Source organism: Eubalaena glacialis, chromosome 19, assembly GCF_028564815.1.
Source record: "Eubalaena glacialis isolate mEubGla1 chromosome 19, mEubGla1.1.hap2.+ XY, whole genome shotgun sequence".
In the NCBI taxonomy this organism is placed as follows: domain Eukaryota; kingdom Metazoa; phylum Chordata; class Mammalia; order Artiodactyla; family Balaenidae; genus Eubalaena; species Eubalaena glacialis.
The window spans coordinates 16,679,437-16,701,935 of NC_083734.1; the positions used below are offsets into that span (position 1 = coordinate 16,679,437).

Genomic DNA, 22,499 nt, shown 5'->3' on the forward strand with positions numbered 1-22,499 from the left:
ATGAGTTTTTAAGGATCTTTTCCATTAGGAATCAAGGACACCTTCCCATGCTCCTGCCCCATGTGCTGGGAAAGAGTCATGCTGAGGATGGGGTAGGGCTGGTGGCAGACCTGTCTTTTTCCTACAGTCCTAAGTGACTGGGGAAAGAAGAGAAATGAAATCCATGAGGACTGCCCGAGCTTTTGGAGGAAGAGATGCTGGTGAGGGGGAGGGGAGAAGGCTCTCCCAGACTTGAGGCCTGGTCCTCTGGGTCTGTTCTGAGCCAGGCTCTGAGCTGAAAGAACCATCAGAGTGGCCATATTGTCTGTCCTTTTTCCAGATATATTATGGTCTCTGCCCTTTGCCCCTAACTCTACTCCTACCTTCTGACTTGGGCCAACCAGCTCCTGGGCTGGGCACACACCCCATAGCCCAGGCATCTTTCCTTCCTCCACGCCCCACCCTGAACCTTGGGGTTGCCTCCCTCAGCTGCATGGTTGGCAGAGTTTTGTGGGTCTGAGGTTGGGAAGATATCTGGCCTCATGAATCCCCGCCTCTGCCCGACTTCCTGCCTCCAGCCAGAGCTCAGTGGTCTGGTTGGGAAGGCACACAGGCTCTGTGCTGGGGGAAATCATACGGACCTAGAAGCAAGCCTGAGCCATCCTGATAGGGGCCACCTATTACCCCACACTGAGCTCTGCTGGCCCAGCCGGCCCCCCACGCTGGGGTCATTCCCTCCTCCTCAGTCCCTAGGTCAGGGAGGCTCTTGTTCAGACCACTTCCTGTCTGAGCTGGGAATGGCTCTTGTAGTTTAGCCCGAGTTGAATTAGCTGGATCTTTCTCTCCACCCTGTAACCAAGGCCATGATGTCGCTCTCATGGGTGGACCTCTTTAGGCAGCCTAGGTGGGTCACGTGGCTGGTCACTGAGGGCAAAGGGTACTTGGCTTTAACCACCCCCAGAGACTTCATTCTTGAAGTTGTCACTGGACAATTTTGACGCCAGGATAGGATATCTGTTGCCCAAGTCCATAGCCCCAGGACTCCTAAGCGCTCAGGAGCTCTGCCTCTCAGAGAGAGCGACTGCTTGGATGTTTTCCTTCTGTGCGTTTAGTGCTGGGTCTCCCCACCCTGACCTCTGAGCTGGAAAGTGACTTCTTTGTCTGCTCCCTCAGGTTAAAGAGGAGGACAAAACTCTGCCGAAGCCTGGTCCTCCTGCCAAGGAGGGAGGGGCTGTAAGTGCTTCTCCTAGACGCGTGTGTGTGTGTGTGTGTGTGTGTGTGTGTGTGTGAGAGAGAGAGAGAGAGTTGTGTGTCCAGGTGGGTTGTGTCCACAAGCCCAGGCCTAGTCTGGGAGGCAGTTCCACGTAGCAGGCAGGCACGGCAGGGTGCCCCTTCCCGTGTGGGGTGGCTAGAGGGAATTCCAGTAAAGTGACAGAAAGTGCAGCATGTGTGATGCCAACCTGGTGTGTGTGAAGGAGATGGCAATGCCAAGCCATGTTGGGGACCTCTCCCTAAGCCCCCTCTTTAGTTCCTACCTATAGTTCTGGTTTCCTGAACTCTTTGGGGCTGGAGAGGCTTAGGCAGGCAAATGAGAGCTCAGCTGTTGGGCCTCTTCGTCCTGCTCTGGGTGGCACAAGCCAAGGGCGGGGAGGGATTTCACTGCAGCTGCTGCTGTCTCTTCCCAAGACCCTGTCAGCTGCTCAGTGCGGGTGACCTAGAGGCAGGCTCCAGCCGTGCAGTGCCACTACCCCCCACCATGTCATTCTGCCTTGGGATAGAGACCCTGAAAAAAGTTGGACACTTTTAAGGCAAGAGAGGGGACACAGTTCTAGAATAGCCAGGTCCAGAGATGTGTAGTTAGGAGAGGGCTGCTGTTGATCTAGGGGGCAGGAGTGCCCAGGGCTCGGGAACAGAGCTGGATCACAAAACAGATCTGTACTTCGTTACCCCACATGGTGCCTGCCCCCTGCCCCCCACACACACCCCTTCCTTGAGTGGAGATTTGATTAGCCAGGTGTTATGGCTTCCACCTGATCTGTAAGCAGTGCTGCAAGGTCAGGGTGATTTCAAGGGCATATGTTTGAGATTTGCGAGGGAGGGGCCTTGGAGAATGCCAGATTTGGGGGGGAAATTATGTGTAAAGTGCTTAGAAGACTGCCTGGCACATAATAAGCTCCGTTTAAGTATTAACAGTTGCTATCATCATCATTGTCATTGTCATCATGAGCTTCAGTTAGAAGGCATGGGAGGAAAGCCAGAAGTGGGGGGCAGGGAGTGAGGCCCAGCAGCTGGGGCCACAGCAGCTCTACAGGGCCCTGACATACCACTGAACACTCTTGGCCCAAGAGGTTGAGGAAGAGGCCCCTTCAAGGCCTCCCTTTCCCACCCCTGCAGCAGGGCCACCCTGTACCTGAGGCCTGGGCTGAGGTCGTTTGGCTCAGCTCTGCTCAGGACGTGGGTCTCTGTCCACACGGCAGCCAGAGGTCTGTCCACTCTGTGAGCGCCCTCCTGCATTTCAATAGAGATGGCAGCCAGGTACACCCTAGAACCAAGGTCAGTGTTTGGGGAACGAGGATTCAAGCACAGCTCATTAGTGGCGGGGCACTGCCTGACCAGCAAGGAGCCCCTAGGTTGACCTGGCTCTCCCAGGCAATGTGGCTTGGCTTTGCAGGAAACTGCCCTGCCATTAGCCAGCCTGGCCTGCCCAGTGGCGGTCCCTCAGGACCGCAGACAGTCCCCACGAGGCAGAGTGTGCCAGCATCTTCAGTGGACTCCTGGGTGCCCAGAGGCTGGCTGAGCCTAGACAGAGTGGAGCTGTGGTCGCTTGAGTGCTTAACCCTTTGAGTGCTGCAGCTGCTGCCACCTCTTCCTCCTGTCATTCCACGTGCACACTCTGGGAGCTAGGAGGCCTCCAGCCCTTGAGAGCTTTGCACAAGGAAAACTGCAGGGAGACTGGCAGAAAGCAGGCTGAGGTGAAGCTTCCTGGGCCAGCACTGGGTTTCTGCAGCTCTGGAGAGTGTGGGTGAGGGGTAGACAGTGGCCTCAACCCAGAGGAGTGGGGAGGGAGGAGGCTTGGCATGTCTGCGGGCCAAGAATTACTTCCTAACTACGGTTTTCATTGGGATGGGCAGGCTCTGGGTCTGACTACAGAGGAAGTTGGGTGACAGAAGGACCAGGGACCACAAAGGCAGGAAGCCCCAGAGTTAGGCCCAGGATTGATGGTGGGAATTGGTGTTTGACCTCACCATGCTCCGTCTCTGCCGTGTTTGGGCTGTGAGGGAGCGGGCTTCCTGGGATCCAGGCTTAGTTGCTGTCCTGACATAAGCCAGTAACTCTGGGGTACCTCATGGGCCTCTGGGCACCCTGTGCTGGCCTCTCACAGCTCCTTGCTAAGCCTGGAGATAGACGGCAGGTGACCTGCTGTGCTTTATGGGAGAGAGAAGCCAAACTCTTCAATGCAGTTGTTCTATCTGGAAGATGGAAAGAGGGCTTCCTGGGGTGGCCTCTTGGAGCTTGTGTTGTTTGTTGGATGAATGGAAGGTCTGTTCCACGACTAGATGTGAGGTCACACCTCTTACTTCCTCTATGTGGGGCGGGCAGGGACACGGGCTGATGCTAATGTCTCCCTGTATTTGTGTGACTGTAGCTAGAGGGCAGCTCAAAGGGCAGCAGTGGCCCATCTAAGAGTCCTCAGCCTTCCACCAGCCCTGTACCCTCAGAGGCTCCCCAGAGAGCCAAGAGCCCGGCATCCACACTCACCATGAATGGCCCGAGGACTGCCTCAGTGGAAGGCCCCAGCGAGGAGGCCCAGGGCCTGTCCCGGAAGAGGGTGGCGAATGCAGTGAGGAAGGTGGTGAGCAAGGTGCTGCCTGTTGAGGAGCCTGGGAGCGCCAAGGAGCCTCCGGGCAGAGGGGTCAGATCTCCTGAGCACCCAGCTCGAGGCAGGAAGGGAGAAAAGGCAGCCCCTGGTCCCAAGCTGCCACCCCCTCCTGCTCCCCCCGCTCGGCCTAAGTCCGAAGCAGAGAAGGAGGCCGCCAAGGATGAGCTCTCCGTGGGCCTGCGGAGCCTGATGTCTCGGGGCAGGGGCAAGGACCACAGCCCGCGTGGCAGGCAGCCTCCCGGGAAGGGGGAGAAGCCCTCCAGCCAGGAGCCAGGCTCCTCGGGGAAACCAGTCTCCCCGGAGACAGTGGACTCCTCAGAGAAGCTAGGCTCCCCAGCCCAGCCGGAAGAGCTGGCAGACCCGGGCTCCGCTGACTCGAACCTCAAGTCAAACCTCACTGGATTGCGACAGAACAAGTCACCAGCCCCTGACGTGCAGCAGGAGGTACCTGAGTGTGTCACTAACCTCTTACCCTCCCTTACCACCCTCACCTGAGGACTGGCAGCCAGCTTTCCCAAGCCTCTTCCACAAGCCCCGCATGACTGCGAAGCTGGGCCCGGGCCGCGTGCTGACGGCAGGGCTGCATGGCTTTCCTTCACCGAATGCCAGACCCAGGGGACCTGTTAACTGCATGCTGCTGCTCTTCCACACCTGTGAGGGAGTTGGGGCCTGGCCCCCAGCTACATGGTATCAGCTTGAGGCCCCAGATCCCAAGCCGAGGATCAGAGTCTTAGCAGATCAGTGAGAGGGTAGAATGACAGAATTTCTGGGATCAGGTGGCCTGTGCTCACATCCCATCCCCAGCCACTCACTCCTGTGGGGCCTCAGCATCTCTGAGCCTTCATCTGTCGAGTGGGGATCACATAGGTCTACCATACCTCCTCTGAAGCCCCTGGGCCAGAAATATTTTGGAAATTAGTGATTTTTGTATTTGAGACTGTCATACAATGTACATAATGAGCAGCAACTCGTGACCAAACACATTAATATTTCCACAGGAAAATTATGAATGTTCATGCTGTAGGGGGGGATTAAACAGTCAGGTTTTGCCACCAAAACAGTTAAGAAAAATCTTTTGTTTTGGAGGGCTTTTTGGATTTTAGAATTGCAAATAAGGGATAATACCTACTTTGAAGGGTTGCTGTGAAGATTAGAAAGGATACAGGGAATGAATGCTCTGAGCCTAATCCCTGGCGTGGTGGGTGCTCCGTAAATGGTAGCATCCATAGTGATGGCAGCAGGACTCTTGAGAAGCTCTGGGCCTGGGTGGCAAAGGAGCACAGTGGGTCCCTTTTGTATCTGCTTTCCTGTCTGTCCACAAAGTGCCCTCTGGGTGGGACAGGAGGCTGAGAGGCACAGGGGAAGGCCAAGGACGATCTGTCCAGCCCTTTCCCTTGGAAGGTGATGCCTGCTTGGCTGGTCCTTGGGTTGGGGGGCATTTCTCTTCAAGCTTTCCCATTTTGTGGACCCTTCTGGGGCCTCAGGAGTTGGGTGGGTGGGTGGGTGGAGCGATGCATCAAGTTTCACTATTGCTTCTCTGTGCTCCTATGTGCTCCTTCTGGCTGAAAGGGGACAGTCAGGGCGAAGTGGGGCAGGGTACCACCTAAAGACCTGTCCTGTCTCCCAGGCCCTAGAGGCCCTCCTCTCTGACTGCTACCTGCTAGGATTCCTAAGGTCTCAGACTTGCCTTGCTCCCCATTCCATTCTTCCCGGGCTTTGCAGAACTCAGAAAAGAGCAGGAGGCAGCTTCCCTTACCCCTCCTGGCCCACTCTGCATCAGGAGAGTGACCTCCTGGCACACAGGAGTTGGCAGGGGCGTTTTGGTGTGAGGCGAACCACTAGCCCCTAAGAAGAACCTCCAAGGAGCCAGAGAGCGTCATGCGCCCATTTCTGGGCCGGCTGCCTTCCCTCTGGCTCCCTGTCCCTCCGCCTCTCACTCAGGTGGAGTTGGGGCTGAGATGGACCCCAGCCTGGAGTTCAGCCACCTGTCACCTGGGCCCAGGGCAGGGGCCAGAGGATGTGTGTGAGAGCGGGCCATCCTGGTGCTGGAATGGTTAAAGTGGTGGGAAGAATTAACCCTAGAACTCCCAGGCACCTGTTTTTATTCTCATCTGAGAGCTTAAAAACTCAAATTGGTGCCTGGCTTGCCTCCCTGACCCTATTCCACTTACCCACGGGGGTCCCAGTGGCTTCCTGAACTAGAAGCTTGGTGTGCTGTGCCCCCAGTTCCCCAGGCCGGGACTAATAGTGATTTGACCTTTAGGCAGGAGCTGCCCCCGAGGTCCAGCTGACCCCCGCAGAGGAGGCCCACCAGCGGCTTGAGAGGATCTTCACAGCTCCTGTAATGCCGCCTCTCACGTGTGGTTCCCAGTCCCTGGTCTCCTCTTTGCTGGGGCTGCTGGCCAGACTGTGTGTGTCTGTGTGTGTAGGCCCACCTGACAATGGAAGTGTGGCTCCCTGGAGGCCTGGGGGCCCTCACATGGGCTTCCCACTTGAAGAAATGAGAGAAGGGCACTGTGGATGGTCTGAGCACAGTGAGGCCTGTTCCTCCAGGGAACCTGTGGGAGGGACCCCTCTGGCTGGAGATCCAGCCCCTTCTCTGGCCCCAGTCTCTTGCCCCGGAGGGCATGTCTTGGTGCCAGGGCCTGGTGGGTGCGAGGCAGGGAGCAGACACTCCCCTTTTTTGATGCCCTGGCTCTCCAGACCCAGGTGGGGCCTGTTAACTCCTTGCCCATTTCTAACAGGCAAGGTCCAAGGCCTGGCTGACTCCCCTGCCTCTCCAGAAAGTCCTTTAAGTAACCAGACAGAGATGGGGAGGTCGAGGCTGGCCACCGGCTCTGTCCACAGTCCCCTGGTTCTTGGGCAGTTGGCAGGTGGACCTGGATGGGTGCTACCTCTGCTTGCCATGGGGTGGAAGTGGTGCAGGGGTGCAGTGGGAGTCTGAGGAAGGGGTCCTAGACTTGGGGCTGCTGGTGGTCCTGTTTGATGAGCTAGGCAGGGGTAACAGCTCTGAAGGGCCGCCCTTGGCCTGGGGAGCAGCACCCTTGGGTGTGTGTCTGGAGGCTAGGGGCAGCCTATACTGGGGTCTGGTGGCTACAGGGGAGCTAGGCTGGGAAATGCCCTGGAGATAAGGCCAGAGGCTCCCAGGGGTCCCAGGCCCTGGGTGTGGTGAGGTGGTCTGGCCTGGCAACACAGAAGAGGAGGCTAATTCAGAATGGACTGGATGGCCAGCCCAGGAGGGACTGTAGCCGGAGGCAGAGAGGCTCGCTCCCGCCGCAGGGAATGACTTATCAGAGCATCTCTTCTGAGGAGTCTGATGGTACCAAGTGTTTCTTCACCAAGCAGGGCCTCTCCTTCCTGACCTGGCCTCTCCTTGACTAAGTACAATGTATCTGCCAGGCCAGCCCTCCCACCCTCCACCTCCGGCCCCTCTCTCCTCCACTTGGCCCGGGGTGCTTGCTGAAAGGGACATGCCAACGGTCTGCTTGTCTTCACCCCTCTTCTTCTCTCTCTCTTCTTTGCTTGCTGCTGGTAGCTGGACCCTGAGGCCGCCTCTCCTGCCCACAGCCAGGTAGGGTACTCCTGCCCCCCTCAGGAGCCCTCCGCTTCCTCTGGTGACCGCCCGCCACCCCCGGCCTGTACCTGGGCTGGCGTCTGTGCCCAGGCCTTGTGCTGGAGTGTAAGGCCTCTTTCCCCTTCTGGCTCCCACCTCATGTGGTATCTGGGGGGACCCCCGGGGGAGGCAGTGCCGGGAGCTGGACATGGGGCAGCTCTGTGTCAGGCCCTGGAGGAGTGTCTAGACTGAGGGTCGCCACTCAGTTTGGCCTCTGTGGCGCATGGTTCTTAGCCACGGAAGCCCAAGGGCCTGGCCAGAGTTTTGGTTTCTAGGTGTTTCAATTCTGCTCTCGCTGGGTAGAGAAAGCTGGAAAGGCTGAACCCCACCAACGCCACCCCACCCCCTCCCCACTCTGAAGCCTGAAGATGCACATCCTCTGTCTCCCCCTGCTGGCCAATGTGGGAACCTGTCTTCAGATTAGCTCTAAAGGAGCTAGCTGGAGGCCATGGTCCTTTGATGTCACCTATTCATCAGTCTCCAAACCCTGGACCCATACAACATGCCCATTCAAGACAAAGGTTTCACCTGTCTCATGATTTGAAAAAAAAAAACCAGTAATTTTGTTTTATAAAGTTAATTTTTTCAAATATAAAGAACTAGCCTTTTTTGGATGTCTTCACTTAAAACGTTGACAGCCCCATAGTGATCCTCCTATTTGAGGGGTAATTTCACTGGCCCATGATATGCAAAGTCTGGAGACTGCTGTGTAAACCAGCCTTCTGACTCTATAGCCCAGAAGGGCTGTCAGCGAGGGAGAGGGAGTTATCTGAAGCCAGAATCCAACCTGGGAGTAGAACCCAGATCTTCTTCTTTCAGCTCCAAGAAATGTAACAAATAACGTATTTGTTATTATTGTTTCTTGTCCTTTCCAATCCCTCACACAGGGGGTCAGTATCACAGAGCAGTGTCTACGCCTTGGCCCCAGGTCGGTTTCATGAGGGTGGGGGACCCTAGGAGGCTAACTGTACCTCGCAGCTGGGGATCCCCAGAGAGTTGGGGGATAGGGATAGCTTGGGGGCTGCTCATGTGGGGGGTGACCATCCACCCACCAAAGGTCACTGGATGACCCTGCTGCCCCGTTGCCCACATGACAAAAGGAGCCTGATGGGCCATGGGGGCCAGGCCCCGCTCCTGTTTGCCCAGCTCCCCCAGGCACCATTGCTGACCAGCTCAGGTCTCTTAGGGGTGCCAAGTTTGGCAACCCTACACCCTGACATTGCCCGTGAACGCTTCTTCCTGATCGGTGACCACCTGGGCTTCCGGGGGCTCCCAGCCCCTTTATACCCATTCCCATGCCCATGCATGTGGCATGCAAGTCTCTTCCTGTATTTGACAGATCACTGCTACCCCTGCCCCTGCCTCATGTCCCTGGCCATGCTGCTTCACGCCCCTGTATGGCCTTAGCACGTCCCCATGGGTCTGTGCTCCTTCTGAGGAGGCACGGAGGGGGAGCAGGGAGGCTAGCACGTGCATCTGGGTACTGCCCCTGCCCAGGAGAGCATCCTCTGGAGGGAAGACCAGGGTCAAGGCTAGGACTCACCCATCATTTTGCACTGAAGTCCTTGGATGACATTCTCAGATCTTGAGGAAATGCCCTTTCCCAGCTTGGTGAAGGAGGGCCTATTAGGTGGATGAACAGAGAAGCCAGGCCTGTAAGGTCACAGCAGCTGTGGCCCAGGGTGAGGGCTGGAGGCTCAGGATACTGATCTTACAGTCTTCGCAGGGAGGGAGCAAGAGGGTGGCTGGTGATTTGCTCTCCTGGGATCTGCTCTCTCCTAGGCACATACTCCATGTGTCCCTGTCTTTCCAGACCCTCAGGGCTGTCAGGGTCCCTAGCTCTGTGTCCTTGTCCTCAGGGCTCCTCAGGACCACCGCCACCAGCTCCTGGCTTCCCCACCTCCTTCCTTTGATATCTCTGATGTCTCCCATTCTGTGTCTGCCACCCACCTGTCCCCCTCGCCCAGTGGCTCATCCGGAAGCCCTTCCCCTCACATGTCTCCTCTCTCCTGCTGTCCTTGTCTGCTTTCCAGAACAGGGTCTGACTCTTTATTCTTCCCCTCCCTCTGATAGGTGAAGACAGAAGAGCAGATCGCGGCTGAGGAAGCCTGGTATGAGACAGAGAAGGTGTGGCTGGTCCATAAGGATGGCTTCTCACTGGGTGAGTCTGGGGAGACCCAGGGCCTGGGCCTCTCTGGTTTCAGGGCTGGGTGGTGGGTGGGCCTCTGGGTCTGGAGAGGCCTGAGTGGTGAGCAGGGAGAGGCTGGTGATACAGTGGGGAGAAGGCAGGGCCATGAAGGGCCCAAAGAGGGCTGCCACGGCTTCCTGGGCCCATGTCTGTCTGTCTGTTCCTGCTCTGCAGCCACTCAGCTCAAATCCGAGGAGCTCAGCTTGCCTGAGGGGAAGGTGCGCGTGAAGCTAGACCATGATGGAGCCATCCTGGATGTGGACGAGGATGATGTGGAGAAGGTTTGCAGGAGGCTGGTGGAGGGCACAGGAGGTGGGCCAGGCTGGGCAGGCTGTCCGCTGGCAGAGCAGACCAGATCTGTTCCTCAGTGCCTGCCCGCCTGTCCTGTCACACAGGCTAATGCTCCCTCCTGCGACCGTCTGGAGGATCTGGCCTCGCTGGTGTACCTCAATGAGTCCAGCGTCCTGCACACGCTGCGCCAGCGCTATGGCGCCAGCCTGCTGCACACGTACGCCGGCCCCAGCCTGCTGGTCCTCAGCCCCCGGGGGGCCCCCGCTGTGTACTCGGAGAAGGTGCAGCCCCCCTCAGCTACCATATGGCCCCACAGACCGCCCCCTCTATCCCCTACCCCCTGCCCACCTTCCCCGACTCTACCCCTTCCCCTTGGCATCCCACGGGGCTCCTGTCCACTCTCACAGTGGCCTTGGGAAGAGGAGTCATTTCAAGGGGTGGGGACAGAAGGCCCTCCCCCGACCTCTCACAGAGGCCAGGACTTGGCTGGTATCTGCATTTCCATGCGTGAACTTAGCCTCAGAACCTTCTGGCTCCCCTGGAGTGAAAAGCCTAGAAAGATGTGGGCCTTGGGGGTGAGGGCTGTCCGTGTGGAGCCAGCTAAGAGCGCCTATCCCTTCCTCCGTCCCTCTTGCACCCAAGGTGATGCACATGTTCAAGGGGTGTCGGCGGGAGGACATGGCCCCCCACATCTATGCCGTGGCCCAGACCGCATACAGGGCGATGCTGATGAGCCGTCAGGACCAGTCCATCATCCTCCTGGGCAGTAGTGGCAGTGGCAAGACCACCAGCTGCCAGCATCTGGTGCAATATTTGGCCACCATCGCAGGCACCAGCGGGAATAAGGTGTTTTCTGGTGAGGCAGGGGCAACTGGGGAAACAGAATGGGCTGGAGAGGGGTGTGGGGATGGAGGCCCCACCGAGGTGCCAACTCTTCTTCTCCCTGGCCTCTCCGTGTCCACAAAACCCCTCGATCCTCAGCAGTCTGGTCTAAGTAACTGAGCCTTCGGGTGCTGGAGGAGCAGCCATGGGCTGGGCCTCCCGTTCTCCCTGGGCCTCTGGAGCCTGTGGCTGGGGGCAAGCTGCCCGTGGCTTTCCTGATGGGCCCTGGGCCTGTCTTCTGCAGTGGACAAGTGGCAGGCTCTGTACACCCTCCTGGAAGCCTTTGGGAACAGCCCCACCATCATGAACGGCAATGCCACCCGCTTCTCTCAGATCCTCTCCCTGGACTTTGACCAAGCTGGCCAGGTGGCCTCAGCCTCCGTTCAGGTGAGGGGACACTCAGGGTAGTAAGAGATTGGCTGCCTGATTTCATGCCCTAGAAATCAGACTCTCTCCTGCACCTGATTTTCCTGGGATTCTTCCCTAACGAAATGGACCCTGGGCCCGGCAGGGCTGGCCTACTTTGCCCTGAGCCTCCACATTCTGCCCCCCGTGCCTCCTGCCCTGGATGGGGCACGGCTCAGCTTCCTGCCCATCTTGGGGTTGCCCACACCCTAGTTGGGGCCCTGGCCCCTGCTCAGGGGTTTCTCTCAGGCTGATTCACCCAGGCAGGGCTGGCCTGTCAGTAAAGTAAGGCCCAACTGAGGCTGATTCCCTTCCATGCTAATGAAGTATCTCACCACAAAGTGTCCAGCTCCCCAAGAAGACTGTGCCTGGAGGCTGGGCAGGGTGGCAGGGCCTGTGTTCTTCCCTGGCTCTGGTGTCTGCCCCAGGTTTGACTATGAGGTGATCTGGCCGCTGGTTGAGCACCTGGAAAATCAGATGCAGCCACTCGCTCCCATGGGCCTGGTTCTTTCTGGTGTGGGTGGGAGAAGCTTGACCTGGCACTGCCTCCTTGCCTACATACCCTCTATGCTGTGCCACAGACGATGCTTCTGGAGAAGCTGCGTGTGGCACGACGCCCAGCCGGTGAGGCCACATTCAATATCTTCTACTACCTGCTGGCCTGTGGGGATGGCACCCTCAGGTGAGATGGGACAGAGGGAACAAGGAGGGTGCTCTGGGCTCCCACCCACTGACAGCTCCTGGGCTTTACCACTTGATTGCACCCCATGCTGGTTTATTTCATGCCTGCCATGTGTTAGGCTCTGAGCTAGGCCCTGGGGATGGCGAGATGAATGAGCCATAGGCCCTGCCCGGCGGGAGCTCCCTGGCCCCGGGCCTGGGGGACCTGGCTATATGTGAGGGGCACCATTGACCCTTCAGCGTTCCCAGGGCCTAGCTAGGATCTGTGCTCCTGGGAAGCCAGATCTGGAGAGGAAAGCACACCGAGATGCAGGTGGTCAGAGGCTTGCCCGCAGTTACACAGCTAGTATGAGGCTGAGCAGGTGTTTGAGTCCACTCAGGGGCCAAAAGCCCAAGCCTTTTCCAGTGCCCTCCATGCTGGCCTCCCTGCATCCACGTTGGCTCCTCCGCCAGGCTCTTCCCTTTAGACCTTCGGGCTTGCTGTCTGTGTCCACTGAGAAGAGGATAAATGATAAGGCTGAGCAAGCCCAGGGCACTATTGTCTTGAGCTCTCCTTGTCACTGAGGGCACGGTCTCAGTCCTGGCTGGACTCACCCTTCAGGCAGGTTCCCTGCTCCTTTCCAGGGGTCTGTCTGGACACTCTCACCAGGGCCTGTCTGTGACCTGTCCTAGGGAGGCCGGTGCTCTGGCCTGGTGTCCAGGCCAATTAGGAAAGGCCATAGCAGCTGGCCTGACAGGAGGGCATGATGGGCAGACAGAACTGAGTCTGGAAGCGGAGTCTCTGTCTCCAGCCTGGCAGGGAGATGGACTTGGCGTGGGGACCAAGCACTCTGCTGATGCCTCGTTTGTACCCCTAGGACAGAGCTCCACTTGAACCACTTGGCAGAGAACAATGTGTTTGGAATTGTACCGCTGGCCAAGGTGAGGGGCCTATGGGGACGGGTTGGCAGCCCTGGGCCTTGGGGTCGGAGAATGGACCCCATGGAGTGCCTCATGGGAATAGCAGGAGCCCAGCCCAGGCTGGGCGGCTCTACTCTAGCTTGGCTGCCCTGATGGTCCAGCAGCATGGGGGATACCAGAGGGACAGCCCCTCTGAGATCTGGTGCCAGTGTGCCCATCTGTCGCTGCAGCCTGAGGAGAAGCAGAAGGCAGCTCAGCAGTTCAGCAAGCTCCAGACGGCCATGAAGGTGCTGGGCATCTCCCCCGACGAACAGAAAGCCTGCTGGCTCATCCTGGCTGCCATCTACCACCTGGGGGCTGCAGGCGCCACCAAAGGTAACCTGCAGTGGATCCCAACAGCCTAGCTGGTCACCTGTGAGAACTTGTGGGGGCCCAGTCCACTCCCAGTTTGTCCTGGCCCAGCACAGACTCACCTGTTATCAGACATCCCTCTTTGGCTTGTGCCTCTTCCCCGTCCCCTTCATCAGAGCAGAAGTCTCCAAACACCCGGAGAAGCGTCTCTGCCAAGGATGGCCAGAGGCCTGGACTGAGGTGGCAGTGACCGGGAGCACTGTGAAGGGCAGGGGGCTTGGGGGTTTGGAGGCTGAGGGGAGAGAGAAGGGCACTAACTCAGAGCAGTCCCCCTGGAATAACTCTCCTTCTTGTTCCCTTCCTGACAGAGGCCCCCGAGGAGCAAGCGGGTAACTGACCTTGACCCCATCCTGGGGTGTAGGGGCCACCTTGCCCCATCTTGGTGCTTGCCCTGGGCTCTCTCTGGGGGCTGGGCTTGTTCTATCATAGCAGAGGACACTGGCCTGGGAGAAGCCCCAGGGTGGAGGGTGGAGAGGGTGCTTACTGGCAGTGGGGCTTCTCAGAGTCCCAGGAATAGCTGCTTCTACCTGTTTTGTATTCAAATCCTGGAATCTCTCAGGATGCCCTCCGTGGGGCTTATGTGGGGAAGGGTGTGTTGCTTCCTGGGGCTTCCCAAGGCCAGTTTTCCCTCAATCTTCCCTTCTCTCCACTGGTTTGGTAGTAGGTGCCTCTTCCTCTTGCATGTCAGGGTAGAGGCCACTAGGGGGCAGCAGGCACCGTGGTATTGAATGAGCTGCAGCTTCAGCATCAGTGCTTGGGGTCTTGTGAAGGGCTGGAGCTTGGTCTGGCTTGGAAGAGCTCCTTTGCCTTCCTCTGGGATTACATTGATGGTCAGGTGCTCTGAGCTCCTCTTCACTCCTTTCTCCTCCGGTTTAGGGAAAGGGATGCTGCTTCTGAACAGCACCTTGGGCATTGGCTTCATCTTCCTCTGGGGTGTGAAGGGCCCCAGGCTGTCAGCAGGAGTGAGGAAGCGCTGGTGGGTGGGAGGGTGGGTGGGTGCATGGAGGAACATGCATCTGAGTGTTAGGTTCCTTATGATCCCAGCAGGTTACATCCCTGCCAAAGAGGAAGCAGGCTCTGAGTTAAAGAAGTTGTCTCCAAACTTGTAGGTGGGCAGGTGGGTGGCTGTGTGGCTGTGTCTTGAGGAAGTTCTTTCACTCCAAGGAGGTAACAGTGCAGGTTTCCTGTAACCCTACTCAGCGCTGACTGCAGGTGCAGAGCTCTGAGTGCGTCAGTACATGGACCTTGTTGAGCAGTGTCTGTTACCTCCTCAGAGCTTCCAGTATTTTCTAGGGGGGGGTGGGTGTGTGCACATGTGTGTGTGATAGAAAGTCTTTGCAGGTCTCTTTCCTTGTGCGTCAGTGTGATCACATCCATAAACATACTCCTTTGAGGCTGTGGGTGTGTGCGCGCGTGTGTGTGTGTTTTTGTGTTTGAGTCTGAATGGGGTTGTGTTTTCTCTCCTGCTCATCTTCCCAAAGCCCCGCCCCCCCCGGGCCCTTCCACTGGGCCTGGCAGGCTCAGCTGATGACTGTTTGCTAACATGCTGTTTTTCTTTGCATGCTGCATGCTGGTCCTTTGCCTTACAGAAGCTGCCGAAGGTAAAACCTTGTTTCTTGTTAGCTTTCCCTAATTGCCGCGATTAGACACGTGTTGGCTGAGGCGCGTCTGCCGGCATGGGCTGTTCCCTCTCCCCTGCAGTTTTTTCTCGCCTCTCCACTGTTGAGCCACAGTGGATGTTTGCGGTCTCGCCTGGCGGACACATTAGGGAGGGTCCTGATGCGTCCAAGGAAGGGGGAGACACCAGTGCTCTCCTGATACTCCCCGCCAGGCACAGGCAGTACTTGTGTTCATCCTAGGTGGGCTGGCTCATGCTCTGTCCTTCCCCACGTTGGCACCTGGAGCCAAGCCCTCTAAAGGGGTTTTTGCAGCTGATTGGGAGCCCTCTGGTGGCCGCAGTGCGGAGTTACCTCCTCTTTTAGGACCTGCTCATTCTCTCCAACCCCAAGGGACACAGGAAGCGCTGGCAGCTGCTGGCTCTCCCTGTTTTGCCTGAAGCCCTGCTGGTGTCATCAGGGCTCGTTTTTTTCCCTCTGGAAGATGCCTGCTCCCTAGTGCTATGGGAGCAAGGGAGCTGAAGGGCACAGTGGTTAGCAAACAGTCTAGGGAGGAAGACCCATGATGTCAGATCCTTTTTTCTACTCCATAGCTGGGCGTAGGCAGTTTGCCCGCCACGAGTGGGCCCAGAAGGCTGCGTACCTGCTGGGCTGCAACCTGGAAGAGCTGTCCTCGGCCATCTTCAAGCACCAGCACCAGGGCGGCACCCTGCAGCGCTCCACCTCCTTCCGCCAGGGCCCCGAGGAGAGCAGCCTGGGGGACGGCACAGGTACCTGAGCCCCTTGGCTGCTGGATGTGATTGGAGGCCTCTTCCTGGGCTCGTTGCCATCTCTGGGGTGGGCAAACTCCTGGGGTGAATAGATGCTCCCATTAGGGGGAGAAGCCCAGCCCCAGGACTCCATGCTGCCTTGGCCTGGGTGGGTAGGGAGCACACCCAGGTGGGGAGTCCCATGGACCTGGAGATAGAACTGACCCTCCTGCCCACAGGCCCCAAACTGAGTGCACTGGAGTGCTTGGAGGGCATGGCGTCCGGCCTCTACAGCGAGCTCTTCACGCTTCTCATCTCCCTGGTGAACAGGTGAGTGCCAGGCAGGGCCTAGGAGCTCTCATCTTGCTGCCTTGACAAAGGTGGGGTTGATGCCTTTGTGCTTGTGTGATTGCTGAGGCAGAGCCATCCTCCACCAGCAGAGGGCTCACTGTCCCTGCAGGCAGGAGAGGCAAGTCCTCCCCACGGGTCCTGGGCACCTGGGTGGGGATGGGGATGGGGGCGGGGTGAGCTACCTGGGCACCGGGGGCACTGCCCTGGGCAGCTCTGACCCAGGCTCTCCCTGTGAAGGGCTCTCAAGTCCAGCCAGCACTCGCTCTGCTCTATGATGATTGTGGACACTCCCGGCTTCCAGAACCCTGAGCAGGGTGGGTCGGCCCGCGGGGCCTCCTTTGAGGAGCTGTGCCACAACTACGCCCAGGACCGGCTGCAGAGGCTCTTCCACGAGCGCACCTTTGTGCAGGAGTTGGAAAGATACAAGGAGGTAGCACTTGACCTTGCCCCTGCCGCCTAACACCCCCAGGCTCACCTTCTGGCCTTGGCACCCTCAGTGGGGGGGAGGCATCTGTGGATGCAGCAAGGTACCCCCTTCCCTGCTGGCTGCTCCCTTCCCAGCCCTTTACCCTCTGACATTTATGTCCCCCTGTGGTCTCTGGAGCAGGACGCTTTTCCTGCCCAGGCTACATTCTTTCTTTATGGAGAGTTTGCTCTCCAAGAAGCCGAAGATGCATTCAGGGTCCCTGGGAGCCCCTCTTTGCCCGCCTTCAAGGCACCCACCTAGGCCCTGTGAACTGCCACCGTGCAGTTCCTGCCTTCACGTGTGTCGGGCCTGGCCTTCCCTGTCTCCTGAGCTGTTGGGATGGTGACTGATTATTTAGCCCCCCTGCCCCCATAAAAGGATGTCCCAGATGGATCTGGAAATCCTACCTCATGTGGAGGTGAGTTGAACGAGCTGGGGAGAATATTTATCTTGGGTGAGAGAAGATTCAGGAGGAAAATGACAGTTGCCTTCAAGTATTTCAAGGATGAGTGTGTGAAATTGAGAGTGGGCTTACTCCACGTAGCCTAAACAGCAGGTGGGAGTAACAGGAGTGTGTACGTGACTTTAGCTCACTGTAAAAGGAGGTTAGGAGAAGGTTAGCTGTCCAAAGACACAATGCGGTGCCTTGAGAGGTGGTGAGCATCTGTCAGTCGGGCTGTTGGAGGGGAGCTCCTGCTCGGATGGGACATTGGACTTGCTGACCCCAGCGTCCCCACCTGGCCTGCTCATAGGACTGCACCCCACACACGGCCCTGTGCTCACTACCTCCCCACCTTCCCTCCTAGGAGAACATCGAGCTGGCGTTTGACGACTTGGAGCCAGCCACGGATGACTCTGTGGCCGCCGTGGACCAGGCCTCCCATCAGTCCCTGGTAGGAATTCCAGGGAGGGCCTGGGCTGGCCTTTTCTTGCCCTTCCCATTCCTCTCCCTTGGTAGAGCCCTCCCCATATGAGCTGCTGCTGGGTGGGGGCACCATGGGCTGGGGGGCCCAGCAGTCAGGCCCAGACACCAAGCGCTTTCGAGCTGTGCACCCTTTCCCTCAGCTGTCAGCCAGTCTGGCCAGGAAGGTGGCACTTCCTTCTGCCCTGGTGCAGTGGGGAGCACCACCCATGGGTGTCTGAGCTCAGGCCCTGTCCCAGCCGTGCCTCAAGTGTGTCTGCCAGGAGCCCTGTTACCACCTCCTCAGTGGTGAGGGCCTGGCTGGACCCAGAGGACATAGTCATCCCCTCCCATTGTCCCCAAGTAGAGGACCGGTGCAGCCTAGCAGAGCAGGGCGAGGAGGTGGCATTCACCCAAACATAGAAACAGCACCCAGATGTAAAATGCCCACTGAGGGGCTGTGTGGGTGTGAGTCCTCGCCCCTCAATCTGGGGATGGGCTTTGTCACCCTTTGGGCAAGTGTCTTGGGCACCTTGCTGCCTGGGGGACTAGCTGCCTGATGAGCACTTGGCATTTGGCGATTGTCTTCAATTAGGGAAGTTGCATAAGGCGCTTTATTGGAGAACTGGCATTTTTGCCAGGTTGCTGATCTCCCTCCTCTGCTTTGAGTCCCACCTCTCTCTCCCTCCTCCCTGCGGGAAGGCCCTGGCCCAGGGGGTGGGGCCCCGGGAGAGCAAGTGTCCCCCTGGGACAAGTGCTTAAAGTACCCAAGTCCCACATCTCCCCAGGGAAGCTAGCTTTTCTTCCTGACACCTAGTCTCCTGCCAAGGCCTCCCTCGAGAGCCTTTGCCATTCCCAGAAGGTGTGGGAAAGTTGACCCGGCTGGCTTAGGAACAGCGGTGGGTCAGATAGTGTGTTTGGATGGGGCTTGGCCATCCCTTCCCTCCTTTGCTCTCCCCTTTCTGATGGGCCTCAGCATCGGGCAGCTGCACCTCTGGACATGGGGGCCCCTCAGTGCCCAGCCTGCCACTCACCATCCAGTGGCTTCTTTTTTTTTTTTAATTTTATTTATTTATTTTTGGCCGTGTTGGGTCTTCACTGCTGCGCGTGGACTTTCTCTAGCTGTGGCGAGCGGGGGCTACTCTTTGTTGCGGAGCACGAGCTTTTCCTTGTGGTGGCTTCTCTTGTTGCAGAGCTCAGGTTCTAGGCACGCGGGCTTCAGTAGCTGTGGTTCGTGGACTCTAGAGCGCAGGCTCAGTAGTTGTGGCACACGGGCTTAGATGCTCCACGGCATGTGGGATCTTCCCAGACCAGGGCTCGAACCCGTGTCCCCTGCATTGGCAGGCGGATTCTTAACCACTGCGCTACCAGGGAAGCCCTCCAGTGGCTTCTTGCTCATTCCTGCCATACAGCTCCAGCTGCTCGGGGGCCTTAGTTGCCCATCGGTCCTTGGCCACCTGCTGTGTCCTCCTGGTCAGCACACAGACTCCCTTGGGCAGCTTAGGTCCAAGAGGGAAAAGGGCACTTCTCTTACTTCACTTGTCCCCAGTCCCTAGAGGCCAGGCCAGAGTCCTCCTTGCCCAAGGAAGACCTGGGAATTCCATAGAAAAGGCACCTTCACACCTAGTTGTTTGGCTTGCATGGGGAATTAGAAATCAGAATTCAGTATTTCCACCTTCTCTTGAAAAACTAGAGGATTTACCAACACTAGGCCAACGTTCTTCCAGGACGGCAGTTGGCTGCTGCTGAGTGGTGGCTGTTCCCTTTAGTTGGGGACACCTGCTCTCCAGTCACCCCAGCTCTGCCCATTTTGGCTGCCACAGCCGTTAAGTCAACTGTCTTAGGCTTTTGGCACTTGAGTTTATGACCCTGTAGTGACCCCACCTGCAGTGCTCCGAGCCCTCTCTGGGTTCTCCCCTCTCTGGGTTCTCCCCTCTCGGGGCGGGGAACCGGGGTTAATCACAGCTGTCTCTTATTGACAGCTTCCTTTGGGCCATGCCCTGTGCTCAGGGCCTTAAAGACCTTATCTCCTTTAATCTGCGTGGGAGGTGATGCCCAGAGAGTGAGGGCAACGTGGGGCTCACCCAAGCCCCCCTGATCTCCAAGGGGTTGAGGATGGAGGAGAGGCTCTGGATGTGAGCTTGCGTTAATAAGAAGCCTTCAGTCTTTGGGGACTTAGGACACAGGTCCTAGGAATCAGATTGTGCCGTGGGCTTCTCTCTGATCTCTTTTTGGTCCCTCTTTCTCCTTGCTGGCCACCTGCTCCACAGAATGTCAGCCATGAGTGGCAGGAGCTGTAGTGTGTGTATCTGTGTAGCATGTTTATAGGGTGCGGTTGGGACCACAGGTCCTAGCCCCCTTCACACAGCTCCACGTGACACTGCGGGATTTCTTTCCTTCTGCATAGGTCCGCTCGCTGGCCCGCACGGATGAGGCGAAGGGCCTGCTATGGTTGTTGGAAGAGGAGGTGCTGGTGCCAGGGGCCACTGAGGATGCCCTCCTGGAGCGCCTTTTCTCCTACTATGGCCCCCAGGAAGGTGACCGAAAAGGTAGGTGGCACCCCTGGAGGGCAGCTCCTCTGCTTCCTCTCCTGAGAACCCATTTATGTATATATGGGTCCAGTTGGCACTGCCTGGGGGGCTCACTGAGTCCATGGGCTTTTGGGGGACCTGTGCCCTGATGACCTGAACCTTGCTTGCCCCGCCCTCAGGCCAAAGCCCCCTCCTGCGCAGCAGCAAACCGCACCATTTTCTCCTGGGCCACAGCCATGGCACCAACTGGGTGGAGTACAACACGGCCGGCTGGCTGAGCTACACCAAGCAGAACCCGGCCACCCAGAACGCCCCCCGGCTGCTGCAGGACTCCCAGAAGTAAGAACACCACTCCGTCCACCCACCCCAGTTTTCTCTTCTTGCTGTTTGAGGGTTTCTCTGTAGTGTCTCTGTCGGGTGTGGGACGTGCAGCCCCAGCCCAGATAACCCAGGCCCCTGGCCACGGTGACCTAGGAGCTGGGAAAAGGAACGGCCTCTACTGCTGCCTGAATGTGACTTCTTTCCCTCCTTTTCCTCCCCTCCTCTGGCAGAAAAATCATCAGCAACCTGTTTCTGGGCCGGGCGGGCAGCGCCACGGTGCTCTCAGGCTCCATTGCGGGCCTGGAGGGCGGCTCGCAGTTGGCGCTGCGCCGGGCCACCAGCATGCGGAAGACCTTCACCACAGGGATGGCGGCTGTCAAGAAGAAGTCCCTGTGCATCCAGATTAAGCTGCAGGTGGTGAGTGTGCCAGTGCAGGCCCTGGGGCACTTCCCGACCGCTGGCAGGTGGCCGGGGCCTTCTGGGCACACTCAGGTCACCAGTGCCCACTCAGCACCCCACTCACCTTGATTGCTGCTGGTGGGGTCCTCTTGCAGTGCTACCCCCTGTGAGTGGCCACCCGGGCCTAGTACGGGAAGGGTTGTCCAGGCTTAGCACGTCCTGCCCAGCCAGGGGTGGGACACCTGCCATCCTGCACAGAGTGGAGATGCTGGCGCCAGTCCCTGGTCTCTTGGCTCGGGCTGTCAGAGCCCACTGAAGGCTGTCCCTTCCCCTTTGGCAGGACGCCCTCATTGACACCATCAAGAAGTCAAAGCTGCATTTCGTGCATTGCTTCCTGCCTGTGGCAGAGGGCTGGGCCGGGGAGCCCCGTTCCGCCCACTCCCGCAGAGTCAGCTGCAGCAGTGAGCTGGACCTGCCCCCGGGAGACCACTGCGAGGCCGGGCTCCTGCAGCTGGATGCACCCCTGCTCCGCGCCCAGCTTCGAGGCTCCCGCCTGCTTGATGCCGTGCGCATGTACCGCCAAGGTGGGGCCCCTTCCCTCTCAACTCCTACCTCTCCCTCCTAGAGCTGCCCCTGCCCCTCCCCACCTCCCTAACAGGGCCTGTGGGGCTAGAGGGGTGCTGCTCCCCCCCATCTCCGACTGGCCCTAGATCTCTCTTCTCTGCTGCTGCCTCCTCTGGGGGTCTCTCCTTGCATCTCTCCAGCCCAGTCTGTTCCTTTTTCTTTTTCTTGCCAGCCTGCTGACCATCCTCTCCCTTCCACATTCCAGCCCTCCTCATCCCCTCCCCTCCCCAGCCCACATGCCCTGTTCCCACAGCTCCCTCCTTCCGCCTTCCCTGGTTTGGACGGGTCACCTCTGCCCACAGCAGCAGACTCAGTGTCCTCGTGGAGCAACTGCCTCTAAAAGTGGGCCAGCCCCCCAATGAGAAATGAAGTACTAAATCTTTCTGAAGAACTTAAAATTCCCAAGAAAGGTCAGACAGACCCTTTTTATGGACCCACCTGGACGAGGGGCCAGACAGGACGATAACAATAGTAGTTAACATCCTTAGAGCATTTACAGTATACCAGACACTATTCTAAACTCATCCCACACAGTAAATCATTTAATCCTCCCAACAACTTCATAAGATGTAGGTACTAGTATCATCTCCAGATGAGGTGACTGAGGCTCAGAGAGGTTAAGTAGTTTGCCCAAGGTCACACAGCGCGTGAGTGGCAGAGCAGGATTTGACCTAAACAGACTAGTTTCTTTCTTTCTTTTTTTTTTTTTAGATTTATTTATTTATATTTGGCTGCGTTGGGCCTCTGTTACTGTGCTGGCTTTCTCTAGTTGCGGCAAGTGGGGGCTACTCATTGCGGTGTCTTCTCTTGTTGCGGAGCACGGACTCTAGGCACGTGGGCTTCAGTAGTTGTGGAATGCGGGCTCAGTAGTTGTGGCACACGGGCTTAGTTGCTCCGCAGCATGTGGGATCTTCCCGGACCAGGGCTCAAACCCGTGTCCCCTGCACTGGCAGGCGGATTCTTAACCACTGCGCCACCAGGGAAGTCCCCAGACCAGTTTCTGAGTAGGGTTTCATTTGCCTGAAAAGTTAAGAATTGCCAGGTTTCCGCCCTTTTCTCCCTTAGCTAGAAGAGCATGCAGGCTCCCACCGGCCCACAGCCAGGTCCCCTTGAGGCATTCCACAGGGGCACCGTCACTTTTCCTTAGCAGCCAAAGCCAGGAAGCGGGCTCCCAGCCCTGCTCTAAATAAATCATCGATCTGTCCCCACGTCTTGATAAGGAGTTGCTGTTTATTATTTCAAAACCAGATTGTTACCGCTCTGAACCAAAATCAATGTGCTTACTCAGACAAGCAGATCAATGAGGCCAGC

General features: G+C 57.8%; 1 protein-coding gene across 6 annotated transcripts in view; it reads left to right on the forward strand.

Moving 5' to 3' along the window:
• Positions 1-22,499, forward strand: part of MYO18A (myosin XVIIIA) — a 95,036-nt gene that overhangs the window by 40,027 nt on the left and 32,510 nt on the right. For all 6 annotated transcript variants that reach the window (XM_061176609.1, XM_061176612.1, XM_061176610.1 and 3 more), the window contains 16 exons: positions 9,546-9,633; positions 9,835-9,941; positions 10,056-10,232; positions 10,594-10,807; positions 11,078-11,220; positions 11,820-11,920; positions 12,777-12,840; positions 13,050-13,194; positions 15,440-15,616; positions 15,835-15,925; positions 16,184-16,376; positions 17,219-17,305; positions 19,721-19,862; positions 20,024-20,183; positions 20,396-20,582; positions 20,905-21,148. In XM_061176609.1, coding sequence (XP_061032592.1) covers positions 9,546-9,633; positions 9,835-9,941; positions 10,056-10,232; positions 10,594-10,807; positions 11,078-11,220; positions 11,820-11,920; positions 12,777-12,840; positions 13,050-13,194; positions 15,440-15,616; positions 15,835-15,925; positions 16,184-16,376; positions 17,219-17,305; positions 19,721-19,862; positions 20,024-20,183; positions 20,396-20,582; positions 20,905-21,148 — 2,320 coding nt within the window. The remainder of the gene's footprint in view (positions 1-9,545; positions 9,634-9,834; positions 9,942-10,055; positions 10,233-10,593; positions 10,808-11,077; positions 11,221-11,819; positions 11,921-12,776; positions 12,841-13,049; positions 13,195-15,439; positions 15,617-15,834; positions 15,926-16,183; positions 16,377-17,218; positions 17,306-19,720; positions 19,863-20,023; positions 20,184-20,395; positions 20,583-20,904; positions 21,149-22,499) is intronic.